Genomic DNA, 12,774 nt, shown 5'->3' on the forward strand with positions numbered 1-12,774 from the left:
AAGGACGCAGAGTCTCAGACGAACCATTAAATGTATTTTCAAGAATATTGGAAATAAATAGTCTGGAACATATTTGAAGATACTTCTAGAAAGTAAGTTGTTATGTTTTGGCGGTGTAGATTCAGTAACGGTAGACATTAAATGCCTGATGCGTGTTCCCATGACCGCCAGTAAAAAAAAGCAATCGCACGCAAATGGCAACAGCAAGAGCGACCAACCTTAAATAAATGGATAGATGCAACTATAGGTCTATACAATGGGAAAAATCACTTCTGTAGTCAATTTAAGGTAAGATTTATTCATGGGAAAATGGGTTGAACATATTTTAGTTAGAAGACCTGATTTTGTTGCTTTAACTAATAGAAGATGCTCAACTGATAAATATAGGCTAATGTGTGTGTATATGTATATGGTTATATATTTCATATTGTATTGAGTTATATTATTCTGGAAGGAATTATGATATGCGTTCTTACCCTGGATGAAAATAGTGCTTTATTTTTATTTATTTTTTTAATGCAATTTTTCTATCAATAATTTGACAAAAATTGAGTACTGTGTATAGTTTGTACAGCTGAAAATAATGTACGTAAATTGTATATCACTTAAGGTCACATATTGAGATTCATATGTACTAATGCTAATAATGTGTGTAATATTGTATTGCACTCAATTGAGTGTTCACAATAAACATAAAAGAAAGACAGACGGAATGAAACCACTGCAAAACTTCAAACTCATGAAAAAATTATTATATATATATATATATATATATATATATATATATATATATATATATATATATATWTTTTTTTTTTTATATATATATATATATATATATATATATATATATATATATATATATATATATATATATATATATATATATATAAAATGTATAAATAAGTAAATATATTGACCTGTTCGTATCTAATTCAAAAACAGGATATTTGCCTTTGATCTATTTAAAAAAAAAATTCTGTCAATCAAATCTCAAAAACACGTGCCCTTGTCCACAGATTTAGCTCTGCTGAACAACATTGTTTTGACCTGTCAATCCCGTGCCCAGCAGGCAAACCACGCCCACAAGATCATGCCAGCCAGCTGGCCACGTCCTTCGCTTGTGCCACAAACAAGCCACGCCTCCAACCTGGAGTCAGCCACCAAGCCACGCCCTCTGCTAAATAAATAGAGCGAGCGTCCTTCAGGCTGGGCAATTTGGAGCAGAGGAGCGAAAGACCTTGGAGGGTCTCACCCAAAACAACAAACTACCAATGGGCACCGTCGCCTAGCGTTTACCCGACCAACCTTGCTTTTGGTGCATTACCAACATCACCAACTCACCAAAATAAAAGGTAAGTTAATGAACGAATAGTTTATTAAGTTAGAACTTTTTTTGGACAGGAAGGTGACTTATCAAGGTTTTTTTTTTTAAACTTTTTTTATTTACAACTAAACTTTACACACATGGTCAAATTCATAGCGAATAAAAGTTGTAAGAACATTATATAAATAATGTAAGGGCACTTACATGGCTACATGACATGGCTTTCTGTAAGGTAGTATATCTTATTATTCTGCTCTTCGACTTGAACAGTTTCTTTTATTGAACCAAAGTTTAATCTCTAGTCCATCCTGCTCCTCAAAGCACTGGTGTGATTAAATGTCTGCTCTGTTATATGTAGAACAGAAGGGTATTAGGTAGAAGGTCACGTGGTAAATCCCTCTTCCCATCTGCAGCCTGACATTGACGTCTGCAAGACGAAAACTACACAAACACACTTTTAATCATCAGTGTATCATTAGCAGTGTTGGGTAAAGTTACTTTTAAAAGCAATATATTATAATCAAGACACTTTTTTCAATGTAAATAAATGTGTTAGAGAAAGTAATGTGATTATGTGTTATGTTTACGTTTTTAAAGACTGAGACAGACTTAAGTTTGTAATAAACAACTTTTTTTTAAAGTACCTTCATCCAACATTGATTTTAAGCATTTATTTTAATGTGGATTGTTAGCTTAATGTTTTTTTCTCTGTTGAACCAAAAGAAGATATTCTGAAAAATGTTGATGAAAAATAGCCATAGCTGTTTTTTCCCATCATTCTTCAATGTATAAAAGTTTTTAACCACTTGAGTGCAAGTAAAGGTTGTCAGCTTTCATTGTAGTGTGAACTATCCCTTTATGTTTTGGAGTTGTCTTCACCTTGGAAACCGGGTATTTTTACATGCACGTGTGGTGAAACATGAGCTGTTCTGCACACTTGTTGCAGAGGGTCTCGGCTGTTCCCAGCAAGTGGGTCAGTGTCAGAGAATGTGGAAATCTGATACTTCAAGTAGCAGCTGTGAGATTTCATCACGTCACAGTTTGCTAGTAAGGAAGGGTTGGATGAACAGCGCCTTAGTGGATCATTTTCAAATCTGGTCATTTTAAGAATACCACCAACCAGTTGGATGAAAAAAAAAAAAATAACATGGCAGCACTTTTTCTAGTGACGCTGACAGGGTTAAACCCTCTAAATCTTTATAGGGCTGAGTGGAAGCACCGATTTTTCCAGCATCTGCCTGCCTGAGGTGTTTTCCAAGCCCTATTTAAAAGGCCACATTGTTGTGATGTCACAACTGTTTACCTCAAACACAACGACCCTCATCTAACCTGTTAATCCTCTTTCTCAAACAGGTCTTCCATCTTTCCATCTTCCACACGGTCGACCCTTTAGAGGACGGGGAAAATGGCAGCAATTCCATCCAGCGGTTCCCTCATCGCCACCCATGATTACTACCGAAGTGAGTTTAGTTTTATTTTATATCAAAATAATTCAACACAGTGGAATCCAATGCTAAATCCAACAAGAGTGGATTAAAAGTGGTAATATATACACTTAAAAAGTTTCACAATGATAAATGCGCTGCTTATTTTCTGTTAGTTACAGAAGAATATGGGGAAATCATTCTGCAGTTTTGAATTCATTTATTTAATCTGTCAAAAATATGTAATACATAATTCATTTGCAATAATAGAAGGCTGATGCTCCAGGAAGGAGCTTCAGTTATTATTATTTTATTAATATTAAGTAATATTTATTGATTACTAATATTTATTGATGTTTCAGGGCGCATTGGATCTACATCCAGTAACAGTTCCTGTAGCAGTTCGGAGTACACTGGGGAGGTCATTCCACACCCACCAGGTACAAACAAAGCATCACATCAGTACCACAATGACTGCATTACAAATACACACAATACAGTCAGCTCTCACTGTGCCAAAAGCTCAAGGTGTTCTTGCACGGCAGGTCTGGCACGTCAGGACTCTGGCCACTGGTGGTCCAGTTTCTTCTTTGGGAAGCAGAATCAAATGGGAACACCCAACGGATTTGAGTCCCAGCAGAAGTGAGTTGAGCACCTGCTGTTGTTTATTTTGTCTTAACTTTTGGTGCTGGTTTTCACACAGTGTTTTTTGTTTTTTTTTGTGTGGCAGGACTGGCACCTACACAGTGACAAACGGTCAAGTGACCTGCGTCGCTCGCGAGATTGTAATGAAGAGGCATTTGAGTGAGAGCAGTGACTCTGGGAAGGAGCCGGGTTCACCCCTGCCCTCATAAAGCACACACCACCACGCACCCCACCCTCATCCAGGAGTCACCGTGGGCCGGCGCTGGCGACGGAGGCCCTGCTTTTTTTTTTTCTCTCTTATTCTTATTCTTTTTTTAGTAAAATCCGGCTGCTTTTTACGTCATGCTATATAGTGCTCTTTTTTTTTTATTCCTGACCAAATAAACTTTGTAAAGCTTTAAAGTGCAAAAAAAAAAGGAAGCTTTCTGTATGACGAGAGTTTTAGTGTAGGTCACTGTATCACTGGGTGCACTTTGCAATTGTGTTCTTATACTTGTTATAAATAAATGACTAACTGCAGCCTAAATTATACTGTGTTGGTTTCAATTCCTTCGCAATACCATCACTACAAGGTACATTGATTATACTGAATATAATTGACAGGATCATCATGATTACAATAAACACAGTTGTATACAAGTTTTCTAAAATATTTCAATATGCAAATGAGGGATCGATTAATGAAATAAAAAAAAAAGAACACTCTTGTCAAATATAAATGTTTTTACAGAAAAATTATAACTTATTTAGGAATCTATTTTATTCATTCATTCATTTTCTTTCCGGCTTACTCCCTTTTTAATGACCAGGGGTCGCCCCAGCGGAATAAACCGCCAACTTATCCAACATATGTTTTACTGAGTGGATGCCCTTCTAGCTAAAACATAGTACTAGGAAACACACATACACTACGGCCAATTTAGCCTATCCAATTGACCTATAGTGCATGTCTTTAGACTGTGGAGGAAACTGGAGCACCCGGAGGAATCTCACGCGAGCACGAGGAGAACATGCAAACCACACAGAAATGCCAACTGACCCAGCTAAGGCTCAATCAGCTGTGAGGCGACAGTGCTAAACACTGAGCCACTGTATTGCCCAGTTTTAACATGATTACATGAAATACGTTTGTATTGTAAGTTTTCTGAAATCTTTAAATATGCAAATGAGGGATCGTTTAACAAAATGTGAGCTAATTTGGGGGGGAAACACTTTTGAAAATGTTTTTACGAAGAATTCATTTTTTGGGAATGGAGTTTAAATACTGTGAAAAGCCAGAAAAAAACACTTAATTAAGATAATTTCTTTAGAATAAACTGCATGTATTCAACAGTGAAGGAAAGAGTACTGAAAAACTATACTCAAGTACCATTACTTTCCCAAAAATGTAGCGCTAGTGAAGTAAAAGAATCTGTTATAAATATTACTCAAAGTATTGGTAAAAATAAGCTCATAATAATTTCAAAAGCACTCAAGAGTAGTGAGCATTGAGTATTACAATGTAAAAAGCTGATGCTTGTAAAGATTTTGGGCATCTTCTTGGACACTTTTAATGTTTCCAAACAGTTTGCTGCTTTATTAAAGCGCCCATGTCCTAAGGTTGTTCAGTATGATGCGATTTACTGTCTATGAGATGTTTAATTGGATAGGAATCACAGGACTGATTTTTCTAACACCCATAGACAAGAAAAAATAAAGCAGTATTTTTTTTTTACTTTACACCACTGATTATCAGTATAAGCCTTCCGTAAAAACCTACCGAATATAAATGTGAAGAAAGTGTGGTTTTTGGTCAAGTGCTAAAATGTATGGCATGTTTATTTTGAAAAAATGGCCTATAAAAATCTATATTGTGAATAAAATCTAGACACAAATTTAAAAGTTGCTATATAGAAACTCTAAAGGTATATATAGGATGTTTTTTTTTCCATTAGACTGAATAAAAACACTATGATAAACCCAAAATCTCAAAACTGATTGAATTTTTGGCTGCAGTGTCTCGCTGTGGATCGATCATATCCAGCGTCATTAGTATGGATTACAGTGAATCACTTTTAGGCTATCAGTGACTTTCATCCAAGGATTAGCATGAAACTGTTTCTGTTCACTGACTCTGCTTTTCTCCAGAGAATGAGCTGCTCATCCACAGTCTGTGCGCAAGACGTTTGGCATTAAGAAGGCTTTGGTGTGATTAAAACTCTTGTGCTAAGACAGGACACACTAATGCGCTTTATATAACACTACATCTACTGTACATGTGGCACTAAGCAACTCGAGCAGTTTTTTTCCTCCATCTGGCAGAATTAGCTTTTAGAAAGCAGCCCAATATAATAAGTAGCTGCTACATGGTCATCAGAGCAGTTGGAAAGCGCTTTGGTCAAATAAAAGGAGTGAAAAGGCAGCACCTCTGATGCCAAATCTACTTAGATCTAATTATAGAAATGGGGCATACAGATTATTAGTCACTAAAAACAGCTGTTTTATTTTGGGACAATGGCCTATATAAGGCGACATGGTGGCGCAATGGGTAGAACATTCGACTCAAAGCATGAAGTTTGCTGGTTCAAGCCTAGGCACAGACAGTTGGTGTTTCTGTGTGGAGTTTGCATGTTCTCCTCATGTTCGCATGGGTTTCCTCCGGTTTCCCCCACAAGTCCAAAGACGTGGTACAGGTGAATTGGGTATGCTAAAATTGACCGTATGAGTGTGTATGAATGTTTCCCAGTGATGGGTTGCGGCTGGAGGCAAGGGGTTCTCACTGCAGAGCCACTCGGGCAGAGCTGAGCTCAAGCAAGGGGCAGCTTGAGCTCCAGCTCCTCCTTACTTGCACTTGTTCTACAAGTGATGTCACTGGGGGCTGGGTTAGAGGTGGGGTGGATGTACGCATTAAAACAGCTTATAGGAGGAGAAGTTGGAGCTCAAGCTCCTCTTCATTGGAGCCCAAGTGGCTCGCAGAAGGGACATCCACTGTGTAAAACAAATGCTGGATAAGTTGGTGGTTCATTCCGCTGTAGCAACCCCAGATTTATAAAAGGACTAAGCCGAAAAGAAAATGAATGAATGTCCAACATTATACACTATTTAAACAATTCTCTTTGCCAGTTTTTGATTGATTGGTCAGTTTGTACTTTTTGAAGCTAAATTTATTGTACCAGTTTGCTGAAGAGGATGTCTGATGCACTGTTTACCACCTGCTATACTGAATACTTTTGATGAAGGAACATATAATATGAAGCAAATTATGCTTTTACACAAATAACAAGCAGATAATAAACTCTAAACAATGCAGGGTAGTGTTAACCTAAATATTGGGTAAAATGTCAAATAAGATCAATCATTCATTCATTTTCTTGTCGGCTTAGTCCCATTATTAATCCGGGGTCGCCATAGCTGAATGAACCGCCAACTTATCCAGCAAGTTTTTACGCAGCGGATGCCCTTCCAGCGGCAACCCAACTTTGGGAAACATTCACACACACATTCACACACACACTTATACACTACAGACAATTTAGCCTACCCAATTCACCTGTACCGCATGTCTTTGGACTGTGGGGGAACCCGGAGGAAACCCACGCAAACGCTGGGAGAACATGCAAACTCCACACAGAAACGCCAACTGAGCAGAGGTTCGAACCAGCTGTGAGGCGACAGCTCTACCTACTGCGCCACTGCCTCTCCCATAAAATAAAATACTAAAATAAAAAATTGTAATACATTTTATTTGTTAATTAAGAAAATTTTAAATAAAAAAGTATGGCAAAATAATAAGCAGATAATAAACTCTTAAAACATGGTGGGATGTTTTAACCTAAATTTGGGTAAATATAGTAAAACCCAGGCTTAAATTTAAAAACGCAACGGTTTGGTTTGTCCATTTTTATTTATTTATTATTTTTTGCCCAGATTTGGGTTGAAAACCAGCATTTGTTGTGTAGTAAAGGTCTTAAAAGCACAAACGCATAATAACATATGAAAACAATCAACGTAAAATAGTTCTTAATTAATAGACAACTATGTTATTTTGTTCATTGACTAAAAAAGGCCCTAATTTTCAGTATGTTTTTTTATCTAATAACGGCTGGCTTCTAGAAGTAAAAACTCTTTTTCTCCATAGGGACACAACTGCCAATAAAGCTTTAAAGGCAGATAAGTTGTGAGGTTGTTAATCACCTGAAAATGATTTTGTTGAACAAATGTGTTCACATTATTGAAACATTTTTTAAAACAATTGAGTATAAGTTCTGAGTTTTGCATCATAAAAAGTAAATACACCCTACAGAAAATTCTTATAACCCTTTTGCCTTTAGAACTGCATAAATTCAACAAGGTACTGGAAATATTCCTCAGAAAATTTGGTCCATAATGACATGATAGCATCACGCAGTTCATGATGCAAATCTCACGTTCCACCACATCCTAAAGGTGCTTTATTGGATTGTGGTCTGGTGACTGTGAAGGCCATTTAAGTATTGTGAACTCATTGTCATATTCAAGAAACCAGTCTGAGATGATTAGCGCTTTATGACTTGGTTCAATATCCTGCTGGAAGTAGCCAAAATATGATGGGTAAACTGTGGATTAAAAGGATGGACATGGTCAGCAACAATACTTAGGTAGGCTGTGGTGTTGACACAATGCTCAATTTGTATTAATGGGGCCAAAGTGTGCCAGGAAAAAATCCCCCACACCATAACACCACCACCACTTGCCTGATCTGTTTATACAAGGCAGGATAGATCTATCTTTCATGTTGTTGATGCCAAATTCTGACCCTAGCTTCTGAATGTCGCATCAGAAATCAAGACACATCAGACCAGGAAACATTTTTCCAATCTTTTATTGTCTGATTTTGGTGAGCCTGTGCTAATTGTAGCCTTAGTTTCCTCAGTTTTTTCATAAACTTATTGCACCACGTAGATTTCCTTTTGCCACTTTAGCTAATACTTTTAATTAAGTAATAAAAATTAATTTTTTATATAAATTTAATACAAATTAAGTATTTATTATGATCATTTATTTTAATGTCACCATTATGACCTTTCACCCAGAAACTTTTGTGGGTCACAGAGTTCCCCCCTGATCCCACAGTTGTTTCTAAACAGAGGCGAGAGCTAAAAACAGTTTGAGTCTGCTGTCTGTGTGAGTTTGCCGATCATTGCCTGCTGTCGGGTTATTCTGCATAAAGGTCAGCACATGTACACACACAAACACACACACACACACACACACACACCATGTGTACGTTCACGTTCTTGGATATCTTTCAAGCTGCTCCACTTTTACTATCTCCTGTGTTTGGAAACGGAGAACAGAGTTTCTCAGTATACCTTGCATTCACAAACGTCTTTCTGTTTATTTTATCAGTGGCAGAGTCTCTGTTTATAAGTAACACGTGTTCGTTCTGATAACAGGCCATGAAACTTGTCCTTTCTACTATTTTATCGGTGGTCATGTTTGCTGACTGTCCTAGCTGTTGACTTCATGCCTTAGCACACGTCTGAATGAAATAAAATATCACCTTGCATATTCGTGTTTGCGCTTTAAATAGTCTATGAATGAACTAGGCCTACTTGTACTAGTATGACTGGTCCAGTCCCAAGAAGCCCTAAACATAGACCCAGAGCGTCTGCATTGTAAATCTGCCTTTACTAATTTTGTTTCCAATTATTCAGCTGAAATCTGAAATCAAATACAAGCACTGTGTATGTTAAGACACGATACATAGTCAAAATTATCCAAATGTATCATTTCGGTTTATTGTAGTTCACGTCAAGCACTTAACTATAGGTACTAATAAAATAATGCTCCATTAAAGGATTAATAACTTCTTTTCAGTTTTACTACAATCATTGTAAAACAGTGGTGTAACGAATCAGAAATCTCACGGTCTGGATCACATTCTGTTTTTTTACTCACGGATCGGACCATTTTTTGGATCAGCCAACAAGGGGAGAAGACAAATGTCATTTGCTTTTCATTTATTACAAAATCAGTATTGCAAAAAAACTTTTGGTTTTAACCTGTAATTTTATTAACAATATCATGAAGAAATAATCAGATGCATAAAAATGAATTGTAAAATATTCAGTGCTGTGAAAAACTCACTGTTACTGATAACGCTACATTTATAAATCTAACATTATAATTTGTACAGCACATATTTATATTTAGTCTCATTTTCAATAAATGATTAAGTTATTCACTCATGAAACTTCATGTTTCATTGCTAGATGAATCATTTTTAAAAGAATTATTCAGTGGCATATTTCGCTGAGGTCCAGCTACCAGCCTCCACCGCTTAGACTGCAGCTCTGCACAAGACGTTTGGCCATAGGAGAAATGGTCGTGCCCAACTGAGCCTGGTTTCTCTCAAGGTATTTTATTTCTTCACTTTGAGTAGTGATTATTAAACCACACTGAACTGAGCTAAACTGAACTAAACTTAAACTCTGAAAACTGAACTACAGTATTTCAATTTACTCTGATCTTCTATGTGAAGCTGCTTTGACACAATCTACATTGTAAAAGCGCTATACAAATAAAGGTGAATTGAATTGAATATTTTTGATGGCTGGTTGTCGTCACCTGGTTGATGTAATTTTTGCCTGCAACTTTTACATTTGAACAGCATATTATGATGATTTTATTCTTTACTATAAACATCAGTGTTTTTTTCTAAAGTATAAACTGTTATCCCAGTACAGCGGTGTTATTTGACTGTTTGTAACTTCATAGCTAACTCAAAAGACTAAAGACTGAATCTCTCTCTTGATTTTTGCGTTTTTCACAGACATGAATGCAGCGATTCGAAGGATTAACAAACATTTGCAAATCACCATCATTTATAATTTATGTTGCATGTTTGTTTAGATCCTGATCTTTTAATGGTTAACCGTGCCGCTTACACTGAATGCATTAATGCAGGCTAAAAAAGTAGTGACAGAAAACACCTTAAGAAACCCACCACATCCCGAATAACCCACTACAACTTCTTCCGTTATCAAAAGAATTTACAGGAAAGCCTAAACGCTTTCATACATGTGATTTGAATAATGTGAGGGGATCTCTGTGACAAATTTAGGATTCATCTACAAGCAAAAAAATGATTTAAGCTTTAACCCGCGGGTCACGTGTGTTCCGAACCGTGGGTTGTGATCCGTTACACCCCTAGTTTAGAAAGGTTCTTAGTGTTTTGAATGTATTTATGTATTTTAAAATATAGTGATGATTATACATTTGTGAAAATTGTATTTAATTAATAAAACTCATCATACACAAATAATTAGTATTGATAGTTCATAATTTGAGTCAAATTATGAGCAAACAAAGAGAAAATAACAAATCACATCATAGCCTAGTTTATATAAAAGTGTGGTGCAAAAAAACCAAGTGTTTCAACTGCTTACTATGAGATACAGTAGTTAAAAAAAAGACTAAATCATTTGTGACTATTAACTATAAAAGCACTCTGAACAGAACGTTTGAATCAGTGAGTCGTTAACTAGCTCTGACTGTATCATTTGCGAGATGTTAACTAAAGACTCACTCTGAACAGATCATTTTAATCACTAAGTCATTAACCAACTATGATCAGATCGTTTCTAAGTTATCAACTCTGAAAAAATAATTTGAATCAGTGACTGAATCATATGTGAGTAGTTAGCTACAGGCTCACACAGTTTATTTGAATCAGTGAGTCATTGACTTGTTCTGACCGAATTGTTTGTAAGTCGTTAACTTTACACAGACAGAGAACTGTGGAGTTATCATGTATGGCTCCTTGCCTGATAAAGAGCTTAATTCTGATCAAATATATATATATATATATATATATATATATATATATATATATATATATATATATATATATATATATATATATATATATATATATATATATATATATATACACCAACTTAAGAACAGTGTAAAAATGTTCAGTTTTCGAAAAATCAGTCTTACAGTCTATAAATGTTTACTAAGCTGATTGGCTAAATCAAGTGGAGGTTGTTTATGCCTAATTCAATTTCTGTGCTGCAATTCTTAAATCAAATTTTTATATATGTTTCTAGAATTGTTATTAGATTATTTAGCTTACTCCACTGGCAGGTTTTGAGAAACTCACTTAATTTTGAGTTCATTTTACTTGTCCAGAAAATGCATCCAGTCTAGAAACAAGACTTTTTTTCGTGGTGTTTGTGCCATTTTGCACTTAAATCAGCACTAAAAGTTTGATGTGTAAAACAAGGCTTCTTGCAACAGGCAGTGATGGACAAACTGCACTTCCTATTTATCATTCTGATTTGTGAAACAGGACTGCAATGTTATTTCATCACACACTCAAAGCTGAAATTGAATAGCAGGCAAATCATTCTAAAAAATGTGAGAGGCTTTGGTTATTATAGACCTTAACATTGAAAACTGATTTATAGGGTGTCTGATTGCAGAGTACGAGAGGTGTTCAAAATCCTCCAGCGCTGCCACACAGTCATCATGCAGATGTGACCTTCCTGAACATTCTGTCATTGTTTCCGATTAGTTTGTCCAGAGCATTCTCGATTCTATTTCTGCTCGCCACGCACTCGCAACGTGAACACGCTGTGGCAGCACTCACGTTACTGAGTTTCATGGTTTCAGCAGTGCAGATGATCAGCAGTGTGTCATGCACAAATAGTCCATACCCATTTAGAATCCTTCAATGTCTCACAATCAATTCATTCATATAACAAGAACATTTTCTGTCCATTTGCAGTTATTTATTAAGACTATTTCAGTACATTTCTGTTGTTTTCAATTGTATAAACAACACTGTGCCAACTCAAACAGCAGTCGAAAGATTTCAGAGATTGTGAAATGAGGAACTAGACAGACGCGTTCTGTTTGGGATGTTGTGTTTACATTCACTCTAAATGGGCTAATAAAATTTCTATTTACTTGCACTTGCAGTGTACTTACCTAAAAACACAAGGTGACAAAGGTTAGGCTCGGGGTTATTTAGTAAATATTATTCATCCATGTAATTATTAAGACAAGTACAATACATGCAAGTGGACTGTGAAATAAAGTGCTAGCCAAACATTTCTTGATTTCTTTGCAAAAAAAAAAAAAAAAAAAAAAAAATATATATATATATATATATATATATATATAAAAAAAAAAAAAAAAAAAAATATATATATATATATATATATATATATATATATATATATATATATATATATATATATATATTCAGTTGAAGTCAGAATTATTAGCCTCCCTTTGAAGTTTTTTTCTTTTTTAATATTTCCCCAGTAATGTTTACCAGAGCAAGGAAATTTTTTAATGCATGTCTGATAATATTTTTTCTTCTGGAGAAAGTCTTAATTGTTTTTT

General features: G+C 35.6%; 1 protein-coding gene across 1 annotated transcript; it reads left to right on the top strand.

Moving 5' to 3' along the window:
- The first annotated feature begins 1,215 nt into the window (after positions 1–1,215).
- Positions 1,216–3,922, top strand: ppdpfa (pancreatic progenitor cell differentiation and proliferation factor a). Its single transcript, NM_200079.1, is given in 5 exon segments — positions 1,216–1,355; positions 2,681–2,787; positions 3,114–3,191; positions 3,297–3,393; positions 3,482–3,922. Coding segments are annotated over 4 exon segments (354 nt in total). The 5' UTR covers positions 1,216–1,355; positions 2,681–2,732; the 3' UTR covers positions 3,606–3,922.
- The last annotated feature ends 8,852 nt before the right edge of the window (positions 3,923–12,774 follow it).

The sequence above is a fragment of the Danio rerio genome, chromosome 8 (assembly GCF_049306965.1).
Source record: "Danio rerio strain Tuebingen ecotype United States chromosome 8, GRCz12tu, whole genome shotgun sequence".
Lineage (NCBI taxonomy): Eukaryota > Metazoa > Chordata > Actinopteri > Cypriniformes > Danionidae > Danio > Danio rerio.